The sequence below is a fragment of the Hypanus sabinus genome, chromosome 14 (genome assembly GCF_030144855.1).
Source record: "Hypanus sabinus isolate sHypSab1 chromosome 14, sHypSab1.hap1, whole genome shotgun sequence".
NCBI lineage: Eukaryota > Metazoa > Chordata > Chondrichthyes > Myliobatiformes > Dasyatidae > Hypanus > Hypanus sabinus.
This window is the reverse complement of record NC_082719.1, coordinates 41,522,750-41,546,299: the sequence shown is the minus strand read 5'-3', so window position 1 is coordinate 41,546,299 and position 23,550 is coordinate 41,522,750. Positions and strand designations below refer to the sequence as shown.

The following is a 23,550-nucleotide window of genomic DNA, read 5'->3' as shown; positions in this document are numbered from 1 at the left end:
TTATTCAAAGTTTGAAAGGTATATTTGTTTCCACAACTGATAGAAACATTGTCTAGAATTAACATTCTGGTACCGAAGGATAATAAGATGATATGCCTCAGTGACTATTGTCCAGTGGCTCAAATATCCACCACCATGAAGTATTTTGAGAGACACACATCAACTTCACAAGCAATCTCAACCTATTGCAATTCTGAAGAGAGATGTTCCCAACAGATTTCATTTCATTGATCCTTCACTCATCACCGAAGCATCTGGAAAATAAAAACAACTACATCGGGCAACAGCTCCATCTATAATACCGTAATCCAAGCAAAATTGTCTTCAAAGTTCTACAAAGGACTCAAACCTCCCATTGCAACTGGATGCTTGATTTCCATACCAATAGTCTGTACTGACCAATAATCACAATATCCTCAACACAAGTGCCAACAAGGCTGCCTTCACAGCCCCCAATCTATTTCCTGTACACTCACGTAGCCCAATTCTGCTCTAACTACAAGTACAAATTTGCAGATGTAGTGGGCCAAATCTCAAATAACAATGAGTTGGAGTACAGGAATATGACAGCGAGCCTAGTATCATGGTGTCATTCTCAGCAAAACAAAATAGCTGATCATTCATTTCAGGAAGAAGAGGTTGCAGAGGCTTACATTAATATCAGTGGTGCTGAGGTCAAGACAGTTGAGTGCTTTTCATCCCTAGGTATCAGCATTGCCAATAACTTACCCTGGTCCAACCTTGTTGATGTGATGGCCAAGAAAGTGCACCAGCACATCAACCTCCTCAGGAGACTGAGGAAATGTTGCATGTTCCTTGACACAATTTTAATCAATGGATCATAAAGTCTTCCTTCCCTAATGCATCATGGCTTGGTATGGCAACTGCTCTACATGTTACCAAAAGAAACTGCAGTTGTGGATACAGTGCATCACATCACAGAAACCAGCCTCCCTTCTGTGCACTTCTTACTGCCTCAGAAAAGCTCCTTCCGTCCTAGATGTTGGGAGCAGAATTGGGCCATTCTGCCCTTTGAGTCCTCTTCATCATTCCATCATGACTAATCTGTTAGCCCTCTCAACACCACTCTCCCCACAGGTCTCCCACCTGGTACTTATCCCTACAAGCGTAAGTGCTACACCTGTCCCTACACCTCCTCTCTTACCACCATTCAGGGCCCCAAACAGTCCTTCAAGATAGGCAACACTTCACTTGTGAGTCTGTTGGGGTCATCTATTGCATTGTGTGCTCCCAGTGCGGCCTCCTCTGCATCGGTGAGGCCTGACGCAGATTGGGGGACCACTTTGTCGAGCACCTCCGCTCCATCTGCAACAACAGACAGGATCTCCTGGTTGCCACCCATTTCAACTCTGCTTCACATTCCCATTCGGATATGTCCATACATGGCCTCCTCTACTGCCATGATGAGGCCAAACTCAGGTTGGAGGAGCAACACCTCATGTACCATCTGGGTAGTCTCCAGCCCCTTGGTATGAACATCGAATTCTCCAACTTCCAGTAATTCCCTCCCTCTCCCTTCCCCCATCCCACTTTCTCTCTGCCTCCTCTTCCAGCTGCCTATCATCTCTCTCATGTTTCTTCTACTACCCATAGTGCTTTTCCCTTACATTCCTTCTTCACCTTTCCTGCTTCTCCTCCCCCACCCCTTGATCTTTCCTCTGATTGGTTTTTCACCTGGCACCCACCAGCCTTCTCCTTCCCACCCTCCCCCACCTTTTTTATAGGGCCCCTGCCCGCTCATCCTTCAGTCCTGATGAAGGGTCTCGGCCTGAAACATTGACTGCTCATTTCCATGGACGCTGCCCAACCTGCTGAGTTCCTCCAGTGTATTGTACGTGTTGATTTGACCACAGCATCTGCAGTGTACTTTGTGTTTACCATTCTCCTGCCTTGTCTCTGTAACATTTGACCCCCAAAATAATCAAGTACCTATCAATCTCCACTATAAATATACTCAATGACTTGGCCTCCACAGACATCTTTGGAACTGAATTCCACAGATTCATCACCCTGAAGAAATTCCTCCTCATCTCTGTTTTAAATGGTCGTGTTGCCTGGTCCTGGACTGGCCACTATAGGAAACATCTGCTCTACATCCACTCTTTATAGGCCTTTCAATATTTGATGGGTTTCAGCGCCTAACCCTAACCCTAAACATTCAAAAAGTTTCAATGAGATCCCTCCTTATCCTTCTAAATTCCAGTGAGTACAGACCCAGATCCATCAAAGTCTCATCAAATGTTAATCTCTCAATTCCCAGAATCATTCTCATGAACCTCCTCTGGAGCTCTGAACAATTTGTATCTGCTGCCTGATGTGAGGGTGAGAAACATCTCATCTCCAGCCATGCATCAGACTGAAGATACAAAAGCCTAAAGAATGTACCAGCAGGCTGAAGTGCAGCTTCATCCCACTATCATGAAGCGATTGAATGGGTATCTTGTACTATAAAATTAACTCTTGTCCTCACATTACAGTCTGCCTGCATTGCATTTCTTCTGTATCTACATTTTGTTATTGATTTTCCCTTGTATTACCCCAGTGTACTCAGGTGGTGAATTGATCTGTATGGATGACATGCAAGGTAGAGTTCTACATTATGCTTCCGTATGTGTGACAAAGATAAACCAATTTCCAACTGTGCCACTTTTTTTTTTGTTTTCTTTGTTTATTTTTCTGTGCGTTTTTTAAATCAGTCGGGAGATCGATCTGCTTCCGCTAGGTTTGCAGAACTAGTCTTCTGGGCTTGTATTCGTACAAAGGTCCCTGCCAAAGTCAGTGAATGCTCCGACCTACATGTGGAACGTGGCTGGGAGCAGCAGCACATCTGCATGTTACTTTGGTGATGCACTTCACAAATTCTGAAGAGGAAACATTGCAGGTCAAGATTAATATGATCAATATACACTTGAATCCAATACCACACTTTGTGTAATTTCCATAATTTAAAACATCTTGCTGAAGGCAAGATGAGAAAAGCCATCAGTGCACAAAGCTAACTTTTCATTTTCCCTGAATACAGCATGAGTACATACAAAACTGGTAGTTGTATTATTGCAATATTAAGGCACCTTTGGTTTGAACTTAAGCTCACATTTGGATTACTATCAAGCAATTAGTGACGACCTTACCTCAGTTGTGATGATGGCTTCCATGGAAATTTAAAACCAGAACTGCACGATAGCAATCTGGAAGTTCTTTCACATTTCTGATAAAGGGTCTTCACTCTGGAACTCTGATTTCACTTTACAATGATGCCTCCTGATCTTCTGAGAGTTTCCAGTACTTGTTTTTTTTTTATTATTTGAGGCTTTTAAGGATCTAATTTCATACTTGGATAAAAATAAAATTCATACAATCAAACTGGTTTTGCAATAAACTTTGGTTCAATAACTTCACTAAACAACAGATTATTACAGATGATGTTACTCTATGTTAAACAAGTGTACAGAAAGGACATTTGTTTTCATGATATTTTTGTAATGTAAGCAACAAAATAGCGGCTTTAAGAGAAAGGTTGGCTCAATTATATCACACTGACAATCAATCAGACAGTGGAATTTTGAAAGAAATCAAGATTGTCCATCCCTTTGGGAATGGCAGTGAAATGATCCAGTAAAATTTTATTGACTAAAGATAGAGTTTTCAATTTTCTCATCAATCAAAATGTGTAAATTTTCCAGAGCAACAAGCCGGAAAGAGAAGTACTTCTGAAATCCTTGAAGTTCTACTTTGGTCTAAAAAAGAAACTGAAACCTCCAAGCAGGTAAAGATGCTTTGTGGCTGATGCAGGCCATGCTCAGATGTGTTAGGCTACATGTTATTTGTGCATATTGCTTTTGCAGCTCCAGCTGAAATGGGTTAAAAGCACAATATAAAACATATAAAGATACCGTTGTGTACACTAATAGTGCAACTGAACATTTTGACGCACATTCTTTCTATTAGCCAACGACCAATTAACTCCGCTCAGCGTCAAACAGCATGGAAACTACCCCCTTGGCCTAACTCATCCAGGCCGTCTGTGCTGTACAGCGAGCTGGTTCCATCTGCCCATGTACGGCCCATAGCTCTCGAAGTGTTTCCTATCCATGTACTTACCTACATGGCTTTTAAATGTTGCTGTCGTGCCCACCTCCATTCCAGAAAATCACTTGTGTAAAGAAGCTGCCCAATCTCCATTTCAAATCCCTCACCTCTGACCTTAGACCTATGCCCTCTTTGTTTTAGCATCTCCTTTCTGGGGAAAAAGGCAAAGTTCCTTCACTCAGTCTGTGCTCCTCTATCATTCCAAAGAATAAAGTCCAATTCTATGTAACCTTTCCTTGTAACTTAGGCTTCCCAGTCTAAGCAAAATCTCAGTAAATCTTCTCTGCATTCATTCTCATGTAATAACATCTTTCCCATAGTAGAGCAACCAAAGCTTTGCATAATAGTCCAAGTGTGACCTCCCCGTCATCACATATAATTGCATCTTAACTTCTCAACTCTTGTACTCAATATTGTGACTGATGAAGGCCAGCATGCCAAATGCCACCTTCACCACCCTTTCTACCTGTTATAACCCTTTCAAGAAACTATGCTTATACATACTGTAGAAGCCTCAAAAAATTCCAAATAGTTCAGAGGAAAAACAACATAGAGAATTTACAGTAGGTGATCAAGTGAGTTTAGATCATGCGATACAAATTCAATCTCCCATTTTTACTCTAATTGTGTTTTTTCTTGTAGAATTTTGTATAATATATATTAATTTATGATTTTCTTGTGTATATTATGTTTTATTGCCAAATGCCTGTGATTCTGCTGTAAGTTTTTCATTGCATCTGTGCACACACGTTATTGTATGTTATTTCATTCCATCAGTGTATAACATCATACATTATTACATGTGCATATGTTCATAAACTATACTTCGACTAGACTTTGTACTTTAGTGCTTGCATGCACGTTTATGGACACAGGAAGAACATTTTCCAGTATTTTTTAATCGTTGGCAGAAATTTTGTAGTCTATACACAAGGTCCTGACGTACATCCCTCCAGGGTAAATGAAAATGTCTTGGTATGTATTACAATGACCTTGTTGTTTTTCTCAACCTGTCCCCAGCCCAAGGAAATTAGATCAAAAAAATATTTTGTCCCAAGGCACCTTACGGCCAAGGAAATGATCATGGAATGGTGTCACTGTTGAGGTGTAGAAAATTAACAGCTGAATATGCATATTATTACCCTTCCAGCAGCTTTGTGATAATTAGTGAACAGTTAGAATTAGCCAGGGTATTGAGGAGAAATTCTCCCCTTAAATATTACTGCAGGAACATAAATGGCCCTGATAAGGCCAATGTGATTTAGATAAATAGCTCATCTGAAGTACATTCAAAATATTTTAATTAAATCACCTCAAAATCTGTGTGCTTTTAGATCTAGATGACTCAGACTAATATGATAATTAGTGGTTGTCAAATTAGTGATTAATCTAGTGTACCTTCTTAAAATTTGTTTGGTTCCACTCTCTCCCCTATCACACAAAGTCATAGCATTCCAATTAGAAATTTAAAAGGACAATTTTACAAAGTGCTAGAATGTTCCAGTTTGCTGTTTAAAACTTAATTTGCCTACAGAATTAGCTTATATTCAGGTACACAGCACACAGAAACATCCTGGTTCCCTTTATCATTCAACACTTCTGGGCCAATCCTTGTCATTACCAAGTTAGTTTTACCCTAACCCACATTTAAAAGCTATACTTTTTCACATCAATCTTCTATTGCATCCAGAGAACAATGAAATATCTTTTTTCCTGCCATATAATTCTGATGAAAGCACAACTTTTTATGTCATTTTTCTTTATTTAAGAAGTAATTTTGTTCATGTAGGATAGGATTAACACTCATGTTAATGTTTCATTGTTGCTTTTGGTGAAGATAAATAAAGTACTCAAAGGCAAATGAGGATCTCTGGGCATTTTAGCAAAATCAGCATTAAGAGAGTCATTGAATAGTACAGCACAGAAACAGACCTTTCAACCCATCTCATCAATGCTGGCCTGATTTTCTGCCAAGATCTATCTGCATTTGAACCAGAGCCCTTCCTACCTCTCTCATCCACATGCCTATCCAAAAGTTTCAGTTAAACTTGCATCTACCAATTCCGCTGGCAGCTGATTCCACACTTGCACCACCCTCTGAGTGAAGTAGTTCCTTCCCACATTCCCTATAAATGCTTCACCTTTCACCTTAAATCTATGACATCTAGTTTTAATCTCACCCAACCTGAGAGGAAAGCATCTCATGCATTCAGAGGTTTATTTCATTGTCAAAGTATGCATGTACAATACAACTCTAATATTGTTCTTTTCCAGATAACCATGCAATATAGAAAGACCATACATTAACACATCCCTCCCGCAAGAAAAAGAAAAGAAAACAGAACTCGCTAACCCCAAAATTATTCAACCCTCCCCCGCAGAACAAAGCGGCAACAATAGCAACAAATTTCCACCCCCTCCCTGCAGGAAAAAAACAGGGACAATAACAATCCCCGACCCCCTCAATCACAGGAAAAAAACAGTGACAATAGTTACAAATCCCAACCCCTCCATGCAGAAAAAACAGCAACAATAACAATCCCTGACCCCCTCATTTGCTAAAAAAGAACAGCGACAGTAACATCAAAATCTTCGACACAAAGAACTAACAGATCATCCACCCATCAATCAGCCACGAGAAAGAAAATGCCAAAAAAAATCAAAATAGACTAATATAAACTACAGCTCAATCACATAATACTCAGAACATCGAACAGTCTTTCTGTGACTCAGAACTCACTCCTGATCCAAATGCTGACTTTGGTCTCTGAAAGCCCCCCCCCCCCCCCCCACCCCCGTCCCTCTGCATTTGCCTTGGTGACCTTTGCAGGGAGTGATCGCTGACCAGTCCAAACACTCTTGATCCAGTGGCTGCTTTTGGGAGTGATCGCTGACCCACTCCACATTCACCTCAGAGGCCTCCATCGGGAGCAATGACTGACTTCCTGGGCTTTGTCAGAAGCAATCTGACCTCCTCTGTATTCACCTCAATGCTTCAAGGTGGAGTCATTCATGAACCCACATCCCGACTCTGGTCTTTTCCACGAGTCAGCTCATGGTCTCTGTCTTTCTCGGGTCCCCGTCTCTGACCTCCACGAGACAGCAGAGCGCTGGATCATTTGATCAAGTTCCAGACTGCAGGTCATAGGCTTCAACAGTTTCCGTACCACAAACAAGACAAAAAAGACAAGCAGACGGCTTAGAAGAAGTGAAATAACTAAAGAGATTTGCTACCTGGAAGACGTTGTCCGTGGAAATGTTCTCTGGCGTCATCTTGACTAGAAGTTTCACCCAGAATTTTGTATAACTCAATAATGTCTCCCCACATTCTCCTATACTTCAGAGAAAAGAGTCTTAACCTATTCAAACTTCCCATGTAACTCAAGTCCCCGCAACCTGTGTGTAAGTTTTCTCTGCATTCTTTCAAGCTTATTGATAGCTTTCCTGTAAGTAGGTGACTGGAACTGCACACAAGATGGCCTCACCAATATCTTATTCAATTTCAACATAACATCCCAACTCCTGTCCTGATTTATGACAGCGACTGTATTAAAAGATTACAACCCTATCTACCTGTGATGCCACTTTGAAGGAATGATGGATCTGTATTCCCAGGTCCCATTATCTGCCACAAATATCTCAGTCCCCGGCCATTCACTGTACAAGATTTAAGTTGATCTGTTCTCCCAAAGAGCAACACCTCACACTTGTCTGCATTAAGCCCCATCTGTCATTGTTCAGCCCATTTTTCCATCCAGTCCATATCATTTTGCAATCCTTGATAGCCTTCGCCATTGTCCACAAAGCCCCAAATCTTGGTGTTATTTTAAATATGGTAATCCAATTTATCACGTTATTCACTTCTTTAATGTAGGTGATAAGCAACAACAGACCCAGTACAGAGCGCTATAGCATACCACTAGTCACAGACCTTATTTCAGAAAGTCAACTATCCATTACCACTCTATGGCTTCTGTCACTAAGCCAATGGCAAATCCATTGACTACTTCATCCTGAGTGCCAAGAGACTTAACCTTCTGGACCAACCTCCTCAAAGTCCGTTTCTTCAGTGCCTACTGCCTTCCCTTCATCAACCTTCTTGGCAACCTCCTCAAAAACTCTAAAAGATTTGTTAGACACAATCTGCCCATGCACAAAGTCATCTTAACTATCCCTGATCAGGCTCCATCTATTCAAATACAGTGCTGTGCAAATGTCTTAGATATGTATATATTGCTAGGGTGCCTAAGATTTTTGCAAAGTATTGGTTAACATAGAGTGGAGAGCAGGTTTGTAAATCTAACAGGAGCAAATGATATTGGGAATGGTGAGGGTGGAGCACCATAGTAAGGATATGGGACAGGTGGCAAAGATAGAGTGCTGTGGGGTAGGGGGGGGGGGTGGTGGTCACAAGTGCAGGTACAACCAGCTCTGAAACACATTGATTCCAAACAGTTTGTTTATTGAGCATTACATACTGTCTCTCTGCTGTTTCCGGCTCCCTCCCCTCTCTTTTCCCCTTTTCCCAACCATAATTCCCCTCTCCCTGCCCCCTTCCCACTCTCAGTCCATAATAAAGATCCATATCAGAATCAGGTTGGTCATCACTCACATATGTTATGAAATTTGCTTTTAGCAGCAGTAGAACAGTGGAATACATAAAATTACTACAGTACTAATGCAAAATGCACCAAACTAAAATGCACAGTGCTCATGCAATATAGTAATGCACTAATGCAGAAGTCTTAGGCACGTATATATAGCTAGGGTGTATCATGCCCTTTAGAATACCTTACAATAATTTCTGTGCTTGCCTTCCCAAGGTCCAAAGGTACACCATGTCTGGCCCAGTGGATTTAACCACCCTAATTCACCTCTCAAGACAGCAAGCATGTGCTCTTCCATAATTCGGATACACTACTCTTTTTTTCTTACCTCAGTATTATTGTAACTGTCTCCCGAGTAAATGCAGATGCAAAAACTTCATTTAAGATGTCCCCATCTTTTTCAGCTCCATGCATTGATGACCACTATGATTTTCAACTTCCTCCTGCTATCCTTCGTTCTTAATATTGCTCTAGGATCTCTTGGGCTTCAGCTTCACCTTGTCTGCCAGAGCAACATAAGAACATAAGAAATAGGAACAGGAGTAGGCCATCTGGCCCATCAAGTCTGCCCCGCCAGATCAAGGGTGATCCGTCCATAAACTCAACTCCATCTACCTGCCTTTTCCGCATAACCCTTACTTCCTTTACTATGTAAAAACTTATTTAACTGTTTCTTAAATATATTTAGTGAAGAAGCCTCAACTGCTTCCCTGGGCAGAGAATTCCACAGATTCACCACTCTCTGGGAAAAGCTGTTTCTCCTCATTTCCGTCCTAAATCTTCTCCCCTGAAACTTGAGGCAATATCTCACCTACTGATGGAAACCACTTTCCTACTTCTATCTTATCTATCCCTTTCAAAATTTTGTACATTTCTATAAGATCCCTTCTCATTCTTCTGAACTCCGGAGAGTATAGTCCCAGGTGACTCAATCTTTCATCATAGGTTTACCCCTTCATCCCTGGAATCAACCTGGTGAACCTCCTCTGCACTGCCTCCAAAGCCAGTATATCCTTCCTCAAGGATGGAGACCAAAACTGCACACAGTATTCCAGGTGCGGACTCACCAGTACCCTGTACAGCTGCAGGATGACCTCCCTGCTCTTGAATTCAATCTCTCCAGCAATGAAGGCCAACATTCCATTTTCCTTCTTAATAACCTGTTGTACCTGCAAGGCAACTTTTTGTGATTCATTAACAAGTACTCCCAAGTCCCTTTGCACAACAGCATGCTGCAATCCATCTGCCAGACCTTGGCCCACTCACTTAACCTATCTATATCACTCTTCAGACTCTTCACATTGACTGTACAATTTGCTTTTCCACTCAGTTTAATGTCATCAGCAAATTTTGCTATGCAACACTCAGTCCCCTCTTCCAAATCATCAATATAAATGGTAAACAGCTGTGGGCCCAGCACTGACCCCTGCGGCATCCCACTCACCACTGACTGCCAACTGGAGAAACACTCATTTATGCCAACTCTTTGCCTTCTGTTGGTTAACCAATCCACTATCCATGCCAATACACTTCCTCCGACTCCATGCATCCGTATCTTATTTATAATTCTCTTGTGCTGCACCTTATCGAACACTTTCTGGAAATCCAAGAAAATGACATGCACCTGTTCCCCTCTATCCACTGCACTCATTATGTCCTCAAAGAACTCCAGTAAGTTTGTCAAACAGGACCTGCCCTTGCTGAACCCATGCTGCGTCTGTTTAATGGAACCACTCTTTTTTAAATGTTTCGCTGTTTCTTCCTTAATGACAGCTTCAAGCATTTTCCTGACTACAGATGTTAAGCTAACTGACCTATAGTTGCCCGTCTTTTGCCTACATCCTTCTTTAAAAAGTGGCGTGACATTTGCTGTCTTCCAATCCACTGGGACCTATCCGGAGTCTAGAGAGTTTTGATAAATGTTTACCAACTCGTCTACTATAGCTTCTGCCAATTCCCTCAGCACCCTGTGATACATCCCATCAGGACCAGGGGACTTATCTACCTTCAGTCTCTCTAGTTTGCTCATCACTATCTCCTTAGTGACAGTGATTTTATCGAAGTCCTCACCTCCCATTTCGTCCATAACATCCTTCTTTGGCATATAACCTCATAGCCTCTTTTAACACTCCTGGTTTCTCTTATGTTTCTTACATTTCTCAAGTGACTCAATTGATTCTATCTGCCTATGACTGATTTGTGCTTCCATTTCTTTACCAGGGCTTAAATATTACTCGATATCCAAGGTTTGCTAAACCTGTTAGCTTTGCCTTTTATTCTAATAGGACAACTCTGATTCTGTACTCTCAATGCTTCAGAAGGCCTCCCACTTACCAAATATCTATTTGCCACATTCAACCTTTTTCCTAACTATATGTAATCAAACTTGGCCTTCTTCGACTTTAGAATCTAAACCTGGTAAACAGTCCTATCCTTTTCCTTAATTATCTTGAAGCTAATGGCACTATGTTCAAAATATCCAATGTGTTCCCCTACACTGCCTCTAAACAGTAGAAATGGGTTCTAACTCCCAAAGCCCATTCCATCATTTAGCAAGATAATCTAGCATTTGTGCTCAATTTATTTTTCAGTGAAATTCCCACAGTACTAGAAATCTCAAATAGTCCAAGCATCACGCCTCAACTTTGCATGTACTTAATGATTCAGCACATAGTTCTTTAGGCAGAGAACTCCAAGGGTTTACAAGCTTCTCAATCTTAAATGGGCAGCTGCTTCTACTGAGCTAATGCTGCCGTGTTCCAGCCTTTTCCCAAAGAGGAGAAAGCTGATGGTTTAGCAAGTGCTGTGATAATTACAGCCTAGTGTGAGGGCATGAACAAATCATTTTTTTTTTACAGAGGAGTTTAGATACTTGTTTACAAATCACTTTTGAGTTAATAGTACAACCCTAACATAAATTAGTTGGGCAGAAGGTATGGTTCATAGATTTTGATGAAACTTTGCTAATAAGGCAAACAGTATATAGATATTGCTAAAGAGCTTGCAGCTTTCCTTATTTACTTTACAGACTAAATGATCCTGCTAATAATTTAAAGTGCAATTATATTGCATTTCTTGTGTAAGTGTAAAGTAATTTCAGTGACACAACAGTGCAATACAATTGCAAACAAATTGATGTTGTGGATTCTGGAACAGAGTGTTCACATCTGGAGAATAACTGTAATTGGTTTGATACCAGCATTTCAACCTGGAGTTTTTTTAAAAAAGGTATTTGAGTGATTTGCTGGCTCAGCTTGAATATTAGGTTGACTCGACATTTTAAAATGTTTGTATCTATGTCTAGCAATGACTGAGGGCCATACCACATAATCATGTCTGTTAGTTTCACTCAGGATCAACTAGTGTAGAATTGGCACATGCATTACCTTATTAAGCCAATGATATTTAAAATATGAGTTAATCTCGGTGCAATGTGGCTCACTGATTGTAATCTATCAATCCATAGTGTTGCCCAGGGCACTACTTTTCTCTTTATGAGAAAGACTAATGTACTGTTTGTAAGTATTAATATCGGAGCATATTTAATCCTCTGGTCTTAATCCAATAATTATTTAACCTAAATTTCAAAAAACACTTAGATGTAGCTGAATAAAAAAGAGCTTTGCTTTCTCTAAGTATTGAATCAGATTAGTTTGTTACAAATTAATGAGATTCTAGCCTTCTGTCTGCCTGGATGCTGCCTTATGCTTAGTTAATATCATGTTTGTAATACTTACACATTTGTTCCAATTAAAGGTAGAGGCAGATGGAGCTAGACACTTGTCTTCTCTACATTTTACTTTTAGCATACCATCTATCTCTTGGATAAGTATTAGCTATTTAAGCTGATTATGGTAAAAAGCACATGACCTTGATTTCAAGGACACTGATTTAATGTTTATGCTACAGCTACAGACTTCCCAAATGTCAAATGTGTAACTAACATTTTAAGTGCTACTTTGAGTGTATTTTCCTCTCCCCTAGCTAGAATTATTCAATGTGCCAAAATTAATGTTTAGTAATAGGTTATAAGACCATTTCAATTTACTTTGTGTACTCAGACTAAAAGAATGATATACAGCACTTTTCATAACTTATTAGTGACAAGTACCTGTATTAATTTTGCAATGGAGTCTCTTTCATGTGGGCTATTTGCAGCCAATTTACTCTGCAGTAAGGTAAATGAAACAGTTTTATTTTAAATGGAGGATAAATGTTGTCCAGGATACATGAATACATACAATGTCTTGAGAAAGTATTCAGCCCCCAACCTTTTGTTCATATAAATGAGTAGTACAACCAGGGGTTTTGATCATTTTGACTGAGAATTTTTATTTGTGAATCACTTGCTTCTTTTTTTCCACAATAGAGCGGTAAAAAACAGGAAAAATTGCAAAGCATGAAAAACTAAAATTCAAAAGCTGAAATGTCAGCACTTGAAATGTATTCACCCCCCCCCCCCCCCCTTTACTCAGTACTTAGTTGAACCACCTCTCACTGCTATTACAGCCAGTAGTCTTTTTGGATAAATCTCTATTAACTTTGCCCAAAGTGATGGAACAAGATTTGCCCAATCCTCTTTGCAAGATTGTTTAAGCTGTGCCAGGTTAGTTGAACAACGATCCAGAAGTCTTGCCTGAAATGTTTGATCGGGTTGAGGTCAAGACACTAACTGGGCCTCTCAGGGGCATGAATTTTCTTCATTTGAAGCCACTCCACCATTGCTCTGGCAGTTTTAACCCAGGGTTTCTTCTTTGTCACTCTTCCATAAATGGCTTTTTTGTGTAAGGGTTAGAGATGGAGCTACTGATTTCTGCATCTCACTCAGAGTGACTGTTGCCATCACAATAGCTTCTTTTACAAGTGCCATTCTTCTCTGATGACTAAGTTTAGAGGGTCACCCTGACCTAGACAGTGTGGCAGTGGTTTTATATTTTTTGCACTTTTTCATAATGGCCTGCACTGAGTTCTGTGTTCAGTGCCTTTGACATGGTCTTGTACTGTTCCCCAGTTTTGTACTTCCCTATTATCCTTTCCCTGACTTGTCTTGAATGCTCTTTTATCTTCATTTTGATCTGTTCTGTTGGACCTCACAGAGAAAGGGAGTACTTATTCTTCTGAATTCATTAAAAACAGGTGATCCTCCAATTTTCGATATCAACAAATTGGTAAAGTAATACTTTATATTTCACCTGAGGAAAGTTAGTGTAGTAATTGCAAAGGGGTTGAATATTTCTCCACTCTCATATTCGTGGTTTTTAATTTTTGTTAATTGTTGACAGATTTTGGAAATTTTCTTTTGATTTGACATATGAAACAATGTTTTGTAGATTAGCTCAGAACTCCTTCAATATATTTTAAGTTTAGAAATGAGACAATAACATCTGAAAATGGTTTGTAGGGGCTGAATACTTTTTCAAGGCAGTGTACTTTTTAATAATAGAATAGGTTCTTACAGATCCTCTTGAACGAGCAGAAGATCTAAATTTTAGCATCTCTGACAATTTATTGCTATCTCAGCCGTTCACGAAGTGACAGCCTGAATAGTAGTTTCCAACTTCCTGGAGAAGACTAAACAAACAAATGCTGGCCTATGCTAATTGCTAACGACTTAAGTATTCCCAAACTCCTGTGAGGACAGTATGAGAGGAGTCTGTGATTTAAAAAGTTCATCAATACTTATGTAGGGCAAAGTACTGAAATACTCTAGAAAATTCCCTCTATTTAGAGTGTAATGTTTTAAATAGAAATAACATTAAGGGTTGTTATATGAAGAATATAATTTAGATTCATGCTTATTAAGGTATATTAGACAATTATTCTGAATCATATATTAATTCCTCAGAAATGAATTTTCAAACACCTCCCTACTAACATAGCTCACACACCTTCCACCGCTGTTTTTGCAATTTATTCATAATTCTGCCTTGTCAGATTGTAGAGACTCTAGTATTTCTATGGATTGTGTTCCATCCTACTCCTGTACATGCTCTGCAGGCTTTACTGCCTGAATAATTGCAAAATATTTGTTGACCCTGGCTGCTTACTAATTTTGAAAAAAAAAATCCTATTCTTGCATTTAAATATCATCATAAGTCCTAATTCTAGCTCAAACTTGAGTCCAGAGTGGTTAAGGTGGGTGAAATTGGACAAAAAAATTTAATGAAGACCATGAGCTAAGTAAATAAAATTTGGAGTTATTAATGAAACAAAGCATCATCAAACTTCACAGGGAAATGAGCAGGTCAAACAGCATGCAGGGCGGCAAAGGAAATTTGGGTCAAGACATCACCCACACACAGATGGTTCTTGCCCTGCTATGTTCCAGCAGCTGTTTTGTTCTTTTATTTAACCCAAAATTCCAGGACATGCATTCTCTTTCATCTCCAAACAAACTAGAGAAATGGCAGTAACAAACACAATTCTGAAATTGTTCTGAACTTCAAACTCTTATCCTCTCTGTCAGACCATCTTCAGCCTCATCTCTCAGATTTGTAGAGAGATATAGCACAGAAGCAAACAACCCTTCCCACCCTCTTGCCAAGTCCACACCAGCTGTCAACCACCCATGTAAACTAATCCTTTATGAATCCCATTGTTTATTCTGTTCACATTACCCAATTCTGTCACTTACCTGCATACTAGGAGCAACTGTGATGACCAATTAACATGCCAATATGCACATCTTAGTGCTTTAAGAGAAAAACAGGAGCACCCAGAAGAAAACCAAACCATCACAATGAGAAATTGCAAACTCCACACAGACAGCCCCTGTAGTCAGGATTGAACTGGTCCCTGGCATAGTGGCAAACATACTATGGTCCATGTTATGCATCCATGGTTCTCTTCGCACCACGTTTTTTTCTTCTGTTGTGCCTTGTAAGTTCCCACTATCTTCCCATTTCCTTCGGCCCTTCCGAGCCTTGAAAACTATCTCTTTAACAAGACTTTTTTTCACACTACTGAGTGCCATTTTCCCCACTCATATGTTTAGAAACTTCAGACTATTAAACTTTCTCAAAGGAAGACATGCGAGTCTGAAATATAGGCCTAACTTTGAGTTTACGTTAAGCAAGGCGCACACGTACCATGTAGCATGATGACTGATGCATTTAATTTATTTATGCATACAGCCCATAATGAATTAGTTAAATAAACAAGGATCCTTAATCTATATATGTATACACACACGCACACCAGATTAATCAAATATGATTGAAATGCTATATACATGCTCCTTCCTGCTTAGCTATGAAGTCCAAACCTCAGTAGAGAATGGATCTCAATTATATACACAGTATATTATATAATACAACTACTATATACAGAGTTCCAAAGCACAGTCATATTGAAATAGTCCCATTCAGGTCTAAAGATTTAATTGTTGTAGAGGATTTTTACTCTTATGAGATAACGTCTTTCCTGATGAGGGGGCGGGGGTGAGACGTGCGGCTGTGAAAGCAACCTCAGCTTCTATGGCCTCCTCGTCAGTTGCAGGATTTGACTCTGAGATTGCAGGGAGTGGTTCTGACAGCTCTGTACACCTTTTCTCTCCTTTCTCTGGATCTATTTTGATTCCTTTCTTTTTCTTTCACATGTTCCTTCACCTTTTCACACCATTCTCTCGACTCATTCACATTCTTTCTCTCCATCTTTTTCCTCCTTTTTCTTCTTGTTTGTGCATGTTGGTCTTGGGAAAGTCCATTTAGTTCACTAGTGTTCACTTATTAATCCTCCTATTGCTCACTGTATGCCCTGGTCTCTCCTCTTGCTTTTCTCATCCACGATATCATCTGAGAAATTGTCTGTCTTCATATCTCCATGGACTACTTTCTTTTTGTCCTTCCATTCATCCAGCTGGGCTTTGGGCTTTGAATCTACTTTTACAAGCAATATTTTGGCTCTCACTTGAAGTTCATGCAATAATCTTAATGCACGCAGAGTAGATTCCGGTTCTTTATACTCACAAACACCAAATGCCTGCAACTTTCCTGAAGCTGCTTCAACTCTCTTCCTGCTTAAAACCAAGCCACATTTGGCAACTAACTGCCTGATGAGCACCAGAAGCTTTCTTCAATATGTTGCCCACAAAATCCGTTGTAGTTGGACCACTGTTTTCATCACTTTCACAATTCCTCTGAGCAATATGGCCCTTCCTTGGTCCAAAATGCTTTCCAACCAGAGGTGCAGAGACTGGCGCCAACCCCTGTTTATCCTCTGTTGTGCAACGTTTCACGGTGTTCAGTTTGGAGGCAGTAGTGGCATCAGCCAGTACCTTCCTCAATTCACTTTCAGTTTTCTTTGCTGTAGGCAGTGTAGGATGCAAATAGTGGACAGATTCCAATCAAATTGTAGTTGTCTGAGCCAATCATGTCCTTATAATGCTGGTTCACCTGTTTTTATAACATACAAGCTCACAGTGGCCTGTTGGCTGTTGTATTTCATTCCCATAGGAGTTATCTTTTCTCCAGTATAAGTGCTTCGTTGGATGTCTGCAGGCTTTGGTTCAGTATCTTTGGAATGCCATTCAAACTCAATTTGTGGAATGACTAAAACAGCTGAGCCAGTATCCAATTCAATTTTAACTTATTTGCTGTTCACTTCTGACATGTCATATTGCTTGTCTATAGTTAATTTTCACACTGTAAAATCCTGTGCCATTCTCATCGTTATCGGATTGTTCCTCAACAGCATGCAGATTAGGGCTCTTTTTGAAACTACCGCTTGACTCTTTGGCTTTATCTCTTCCCTTAGCAGTCCATATATTTTTGTCTGCCTAACATGCTCTTTGTATAAGACCATAAGATTTAGGAGCAGAATTGAGTTCTCTCCGCCATTTCATCATGGCTGATCCAATTTTCCTCTCAGCCCTAATCTGCCTTCTCCCCATATCCCTCATACCCTGACCAATCAAGGATCTATCAACCTCTGCTTTAAGTATACATAAAGACTTGGCTTCCACAGCTGTAGCAATGTATGTGTCCTACTTTGTTGCATTTTCTGCAAGTTTCACCTTTAAATCTGCATTTGTTTGGTGTATGTGAGCTCCTGCCACAACAATTTGGCCAAACTAGTTTCTGTTTAGCTGTTGCAATTTATGCTCACTTTCATTCCTGCTACTTACTTGCATCTCTACAGTTTCCATTGAAACAGTGATTTCAACTTCTCCTTTAAATGGAAGTTGTCCATCAGTTAGGAGTCTACAAACTAAGTCTTGATTCTATAGATTCTACAAACTAACGTCTCTTTCTGCATCATGAAGCCCATTATTGAACTGACAATGCTCAGACAATCTCTTCAATTCAACCACATACACTGAAATAGAACTCCCCTTCCTTTTGTGTACCTTTTGCTAGGTCATTTAACAAAGAACCAATAAAACAGGGGCTTGATCTGTTCAAAAGATCTTTATTACTTTCAAAGAGAAGTCCACCTCCACTCCTCACAATGGATGGCAGGCAGCTTTACAGCTTACATAGTTAAATAAAGAAAACTTTATACAGGTTTTCAGGCTATTGTTCAGCCATTATCTGTTCTTGGAGTCTGCTTCTCTGCTTAGCTGCAGTCTTACTTCACTTCTATTCAAGGCCATGCAACATGTCAATTTCCCCTTTTTTGCACAATGATAATGACCAGAACATTACATGCCTCCTGCCATGTACACACAGCATATGGAAAAGCACTCTGGGATTATATAGGCTCCATTTTATTATATTGCAAAGATTAAATACATAAAATCTCAAATTTTTGAATATATTTTCACGTTCCCTCCTTTTTATCATTACGTGGCAAAACCATAATGTCATAAGCTTCCGCTTTAGAATATAGTTATCAAAGTGATTTTGGACATTTATACAATAATAAACACTTAGAGCTTTACTCAAGAAAAAAATTCCCTTTTTCGAGTTTACACCAACAGAGACCCATATTCAATATCCTCTCGTTAGACCAACTATACTACACAGAATTCGCAAGAGGGTGACATTCAATATTATAATACCAATAGTCACTCATAATGTAGTGCAACAGACAACCATCCACCCATCATCACAAATAGCCGCCATTTTCCCTGGTGGTTGTAATTATGGAATAGGTCTTCCACCTCTTAAATCTTCTTGGTGGCCTCTTGATGTGAGCTGTCAAGTGAATTAAATTCTCTTGATTCATCTTGTATGTAAGTGCAACATCTTTGTCCAATCTGGGCACACGTGCTTTCTTTTTCAGACAAAACATCTGGATTTGCAATGCCACAGTACAGACCAGCACCAGTTCTGCCAACAATTTAGAAAATGCTTATTGGGGTTGACCGAGAGTGTATGCAGTTTCACTTGCTAACTTTTCCAATGCCGATACCATGTTAATCATTTCCTGTGCTCCTTTACCAGTTCCCTAGGCAAGTGTTACCTTGCCGGGGGACAAAACTAAGTCCGTTTACCCTGGGGTTAACATTGTCAAATAGAGGTATACCATCCTCTGAAGCACTCGTTTCCAAATTTATATCCCCATCTTCCCCCAAAGACATTCTGGCTACACCATTAAGGGGTGGTAGGGGGTCAATTTCTGAGTCCTATTATCATTGTACCAGAAACCAAACATATCCAGGGCTCTGGGCTTGGACAGGTTCAGGTTAGAGGAGCACCACCTCATGTACCGTCTGGGTAGTCTTCGGCCCCTTGGTATGAACATCGAATTCTCCAGCTTCCGATAATTCACTCCCTCTCCCTTCCCCCATCCCAGTTTCACTCTGCCTCCTCCTTCAGCTGCTTCTCTCATGATTCTGCCTTCTTCTCTACCCATATTGCTTTCCCCTTACATTCCTTCTTCACCTTTCCTGCCTATTCCCTGCCCCACCCACAGATCTTCCCTCTTACTGGTTTTTCACCAGCCTTCTTCCCACCCTCCACCCACCTTCTTTATAGGGCCCCTGCCCCCTCTCTCTTCAGTCCTGACGAAGGGTCTCAGCCCAAAACGTTGACTGCTCGTTTCCATGGATAGTAAACACAAAATACGCTGCAGATGTTGTGATCAAAGCAACACGTACAGCACGCTGAAGGAACTCAGCTGTATTAGTGACCAGCGATACCTGAAATGGTACTTCAAATTGAGATTCCAAACAGTTCGTTCTTTTAAATGTGTACACTGCCACATAGTCTCCTGGTTCAATGTCCCCCCCCCCACCCCGTCCCCCTTTTTCATACAATTAAAAGATGCAATCCATTCACACTTTATTGCTGTGTTGTATCTGCTTTAAACACTTTGTATGATCGATCCCTAGTGTTGCAATTTTTTTCATGTAATGATTTCTGTATCACTTTCACAGCCAAATTTAAATCACTGCACAATTTCTTCAATCCTTCCCCCCCCCCCCCCCCACCCAACTCGGTCTGAACTACTTGGGCTGCCTCCTCCTGTTTACACTTTTCTTTAACCAGCTTATTGCATTATAACTGAAATTGATACATCCATACTTCTCTGTATCTATAAATCAGTAAGTTTCTTTTTTCTGGATCAGGGAAAGACGTATCCTGTCCCATCTCTCACTTACCCTTGAATCCTTATCAATGTAGTCTATTCCTTCTCCACTACAATGTCCTGTAGGATTCAAACCTTGTGTAATGTTATTTGGCCAATATTATAATTCTTTATGTACATTTGATGATCTAGGGGCACTCAATTATTTACTGCTTTTGTTCATCAATATATATATAGAATATTACTCAAATATTATTGAAATATTACATACACAACTGTTATGCATTCAATAAGTGATGTAGATATTATTTCAATGTTTTTGCCCTTTATTAATGTACAAACATTTGTAAACTTTATTTCTTATCTCTATTTGGTCTAAGATACCCATCACCTGATTCCACGTTTAGAGATTGTTTTTTAAATGGTATTTTGTACCTAAACTACCATTTAATTTTTTTTCTACATATAGAATATAATCTATTTTATTAATGTTCTCTCAGTGCCAGATTTGCTGTGGACAAGCTCCTTTTTGGAAAGTTGTTGATGCATTTTTCATTTAATCATCGAACCAGTCTCGGTCAAGTTATTCAGATCTACAAGTTGTATATTGCTACTAAACTGGAATATAATATTGACAATCTTGATTTTAATGGGAAGTGTATTAACTGAGATAAGTTATTTAGTACTGGCAGAATGCACAACTTAAATGAACCTGTGATATCTAAATAAATAGTAACCTGATAGATACTGAACTGCCATTGGCTCAGCTGAAAACTTAATCAATGTTGTGTACTCTGCTGATTTTTACTCATTTTCAGCACTTTTCAATTCATTTATTTGATGGGAAAACATTTTCTGTTTATGCAATACATACCTGTAGCCAACATCCTTGGCGTTCACAGTTCTATTGTTTATTGTGTGTTTACCTCCAATGATGATAGAAGTATTCTCTGTTTTTGAAATAATGAACAAGAACTGTCTGCTTATGTCTTTCCTTCTCTTGTACAGCTGGGGCTTCACACTTTGTTCAGAAAAGCAGCAGTGGTAAGATTGTCTTCAAAATATTCTGAATCCAGTGCAATTGTGTTGTTTTCAACAGTCAGACTGATGACTAGCAAAATTGAATAACAGAAAAGGAGGAATATAATTTGATTCATGGAAATATAGTACAATCTTTTTAGAATTCCTAACTTTCCAAAAAAAGTTTCTGATGTGAAGTGGCAAAATAAAGATGAAAAAGAGAAAATTGTAGACTATTGCAATGCAATTTCTGATGAGCAAAACAGTCCTTCATTATCATCACTAGAATCATACTTTACATTTGATTCCTTTTTGCGAAGGGAGAGTTTTTTTGTTTACATTCAAATCCAGAATAAAACAAAACTATGCCCCAATAGGAAATGACTGATGTTATACAGAGGCTTATTGAAATGTACAGCGGTCATTCATAAAAGAGTATTTACTTGTGTCAGAAATTATGAGCAGTATTCATCAAGAGATTAAAGTGTGGAAGGAGAAGTTCTTTTCAAAGCATTATTAGGTTGCTTTAACACAAGTAGGAATTTAAAGCCCCAATTTAAGAAATTGAAAGTAAGAAAACAAAATAACTTGTTGAATAATAATGTACTATATGTCTTCACTGTAGAGGAAAATGGTAAAATATCTCCGATATGAGAAAATTTTAACACTTGGTGAAAGGGAGGAACTGGTTAAATTATAATGCAAAGATCAGTGTGATGACATCCAACTCACTAGGACTTGATTATTTTTACACCAGAATACTGAGAGAAGTGGGACAGGATTTAGTTGATGGTTTCACCATATCTTAGAAAACTAACTTAATTCATAAACTATCTCCATTTACTGTAAGTCTTTCAGTTACAATACACTATTGTAAGTCTGTGAGATGTTAGGAACTGTAGAATGAAATCAGGGAGGGGGCAGGGGTAGGCTGGAAATATTCAGCACTTCATTCAGAACTTGAGAGAAAAACACATTTATTGTTTTAGGTCAGTAACCTATAATTAGTCTGATGACATTTATAGGCCAGTTAGAAACACAGAAAACCTACAACACAATCCAGGCCTTTCGGCCCACAAGGGCCCTTACCCTACCCTAGAAATTACCTGGCTTACCTTTAGCTCTCTATTTTACTAAGCTCCATGTACATATCCAAAAGTCTCTTAAAAGACCCTATCGTATCCACCTCCATCACCATTGCCAGCAGCTCATTCCACACACTCACCACTTTCTGAGTAAAAAACTTACCCCTGACGTCTCCTCTGTACCTACTCCCCAGCACCTTAAACCTGTGTCCTCTTGTGGCAACCATTTCAACCCTGGGAAAAAGCCTCTGACTATCCACATGGTCAATGCCTCTCAACATCTTATACACCTTTATCAGGTCACCTCTCATCCTCCGTTGCTCCAAGGAGAAAAGGCCGAGTTCACTCAACCTGTTCTCATAAGGCATGCTCCTCAATCCAGCCAACATCCTTGTAAATCTCCTCTGCACCTTTTCTACGGCTTCCACATCCTTCCTGTAGTGAGGTGACCAGAACTGAGCACAGTACTCCAAGTGGGGTCTGACCAGGGTCCTGCATAGCTGCAACATTACCTCTCGGCTCCTCAGTTCAATTCCACCATTGATGAAGGCCAATGCACCGTATGCCTTCTTAACCACTGAGTCAACCTGCACAGCTGTTTTGATTGTCCTATGGACTCGGATCCCAAAATCCCTCTGATCCTCCACACTGCCAAGAGTCTTACCATTAATACTATATTCTGCCATTATATTTGACCTACCAAAATGAACCACTTCACACTAATCTGGGTTGAACTCCATCTGTCACTTCTCAGCCCAGTTTTGCATCCTATCGATGTCCTGTTGTAACCTCTGACAGCCCTCCACACTATCCACAACACTCCCAACCTTTGTGTCATCAGCAAACTGACTAGCCCATCCCTCCACTTCCTCATCCAGGTCATTTATAAAAATCACGAAGAGTAAAGGTCCCAGAACAGATCCCTGAGGCACACCACTGCTGACCAACCTCCATGCAGAATATGACCCGTCTACAATCACTCTTTGTCTTCTGTGGGCAAGCCAGTTCTCGATCCACAAAGCAATGTCCCCTTGAATCCTATGCCTATCTTCTCAATAAGCTTTGCATGGTTTACCTTATCAAATGCCTTGCTGAAATCCATATACACTTCATCTACTGCTCTTCCTTCATCAATGTGTTTAGTCACGTCCTCAAAAACTTCAATCAGGCTCGTAAGGTTGATGAGAGTAGACTTATTGGGCATTGGAATAAGTATCAATGGGTGAGGTAAAGCTAGCCTACATTTCAAAAGGTTA

At 39.8% G+C, this 23,550-nt stretch overlaps 1 protein-coding gene across 5 annotated transcripts in view; it reads left to right on the top strand.

Annotated features, from left to right (window-relative positions):
- arap2 (ArfGAP with RhoGAP domain, ankyrin repeat and PH domain 2) overlaps nt 1–23,550 on the top strand; it is a 416,402-nt gene that overhangs the window by 358,101 nt on the left and 34,751 nt on the right. For all 5 annotated transcript variants that reach the window (XM_059989011.1, XM_059989013.1, XM_059989014.1 and 2 more), the window contains 2 exons: nt 3,705–3,787; nt 21,198–21,233. In XM_059989011.1, the coding sequence (XP_059844994.1) occupies nt 3,705–3,787; nt 21,198–21,233 (119 nt within the window). The remainder of the gene's footprint in view (nt 1–3,704; nt 3,788–21,197; nt 21,234–23,550) is intronic.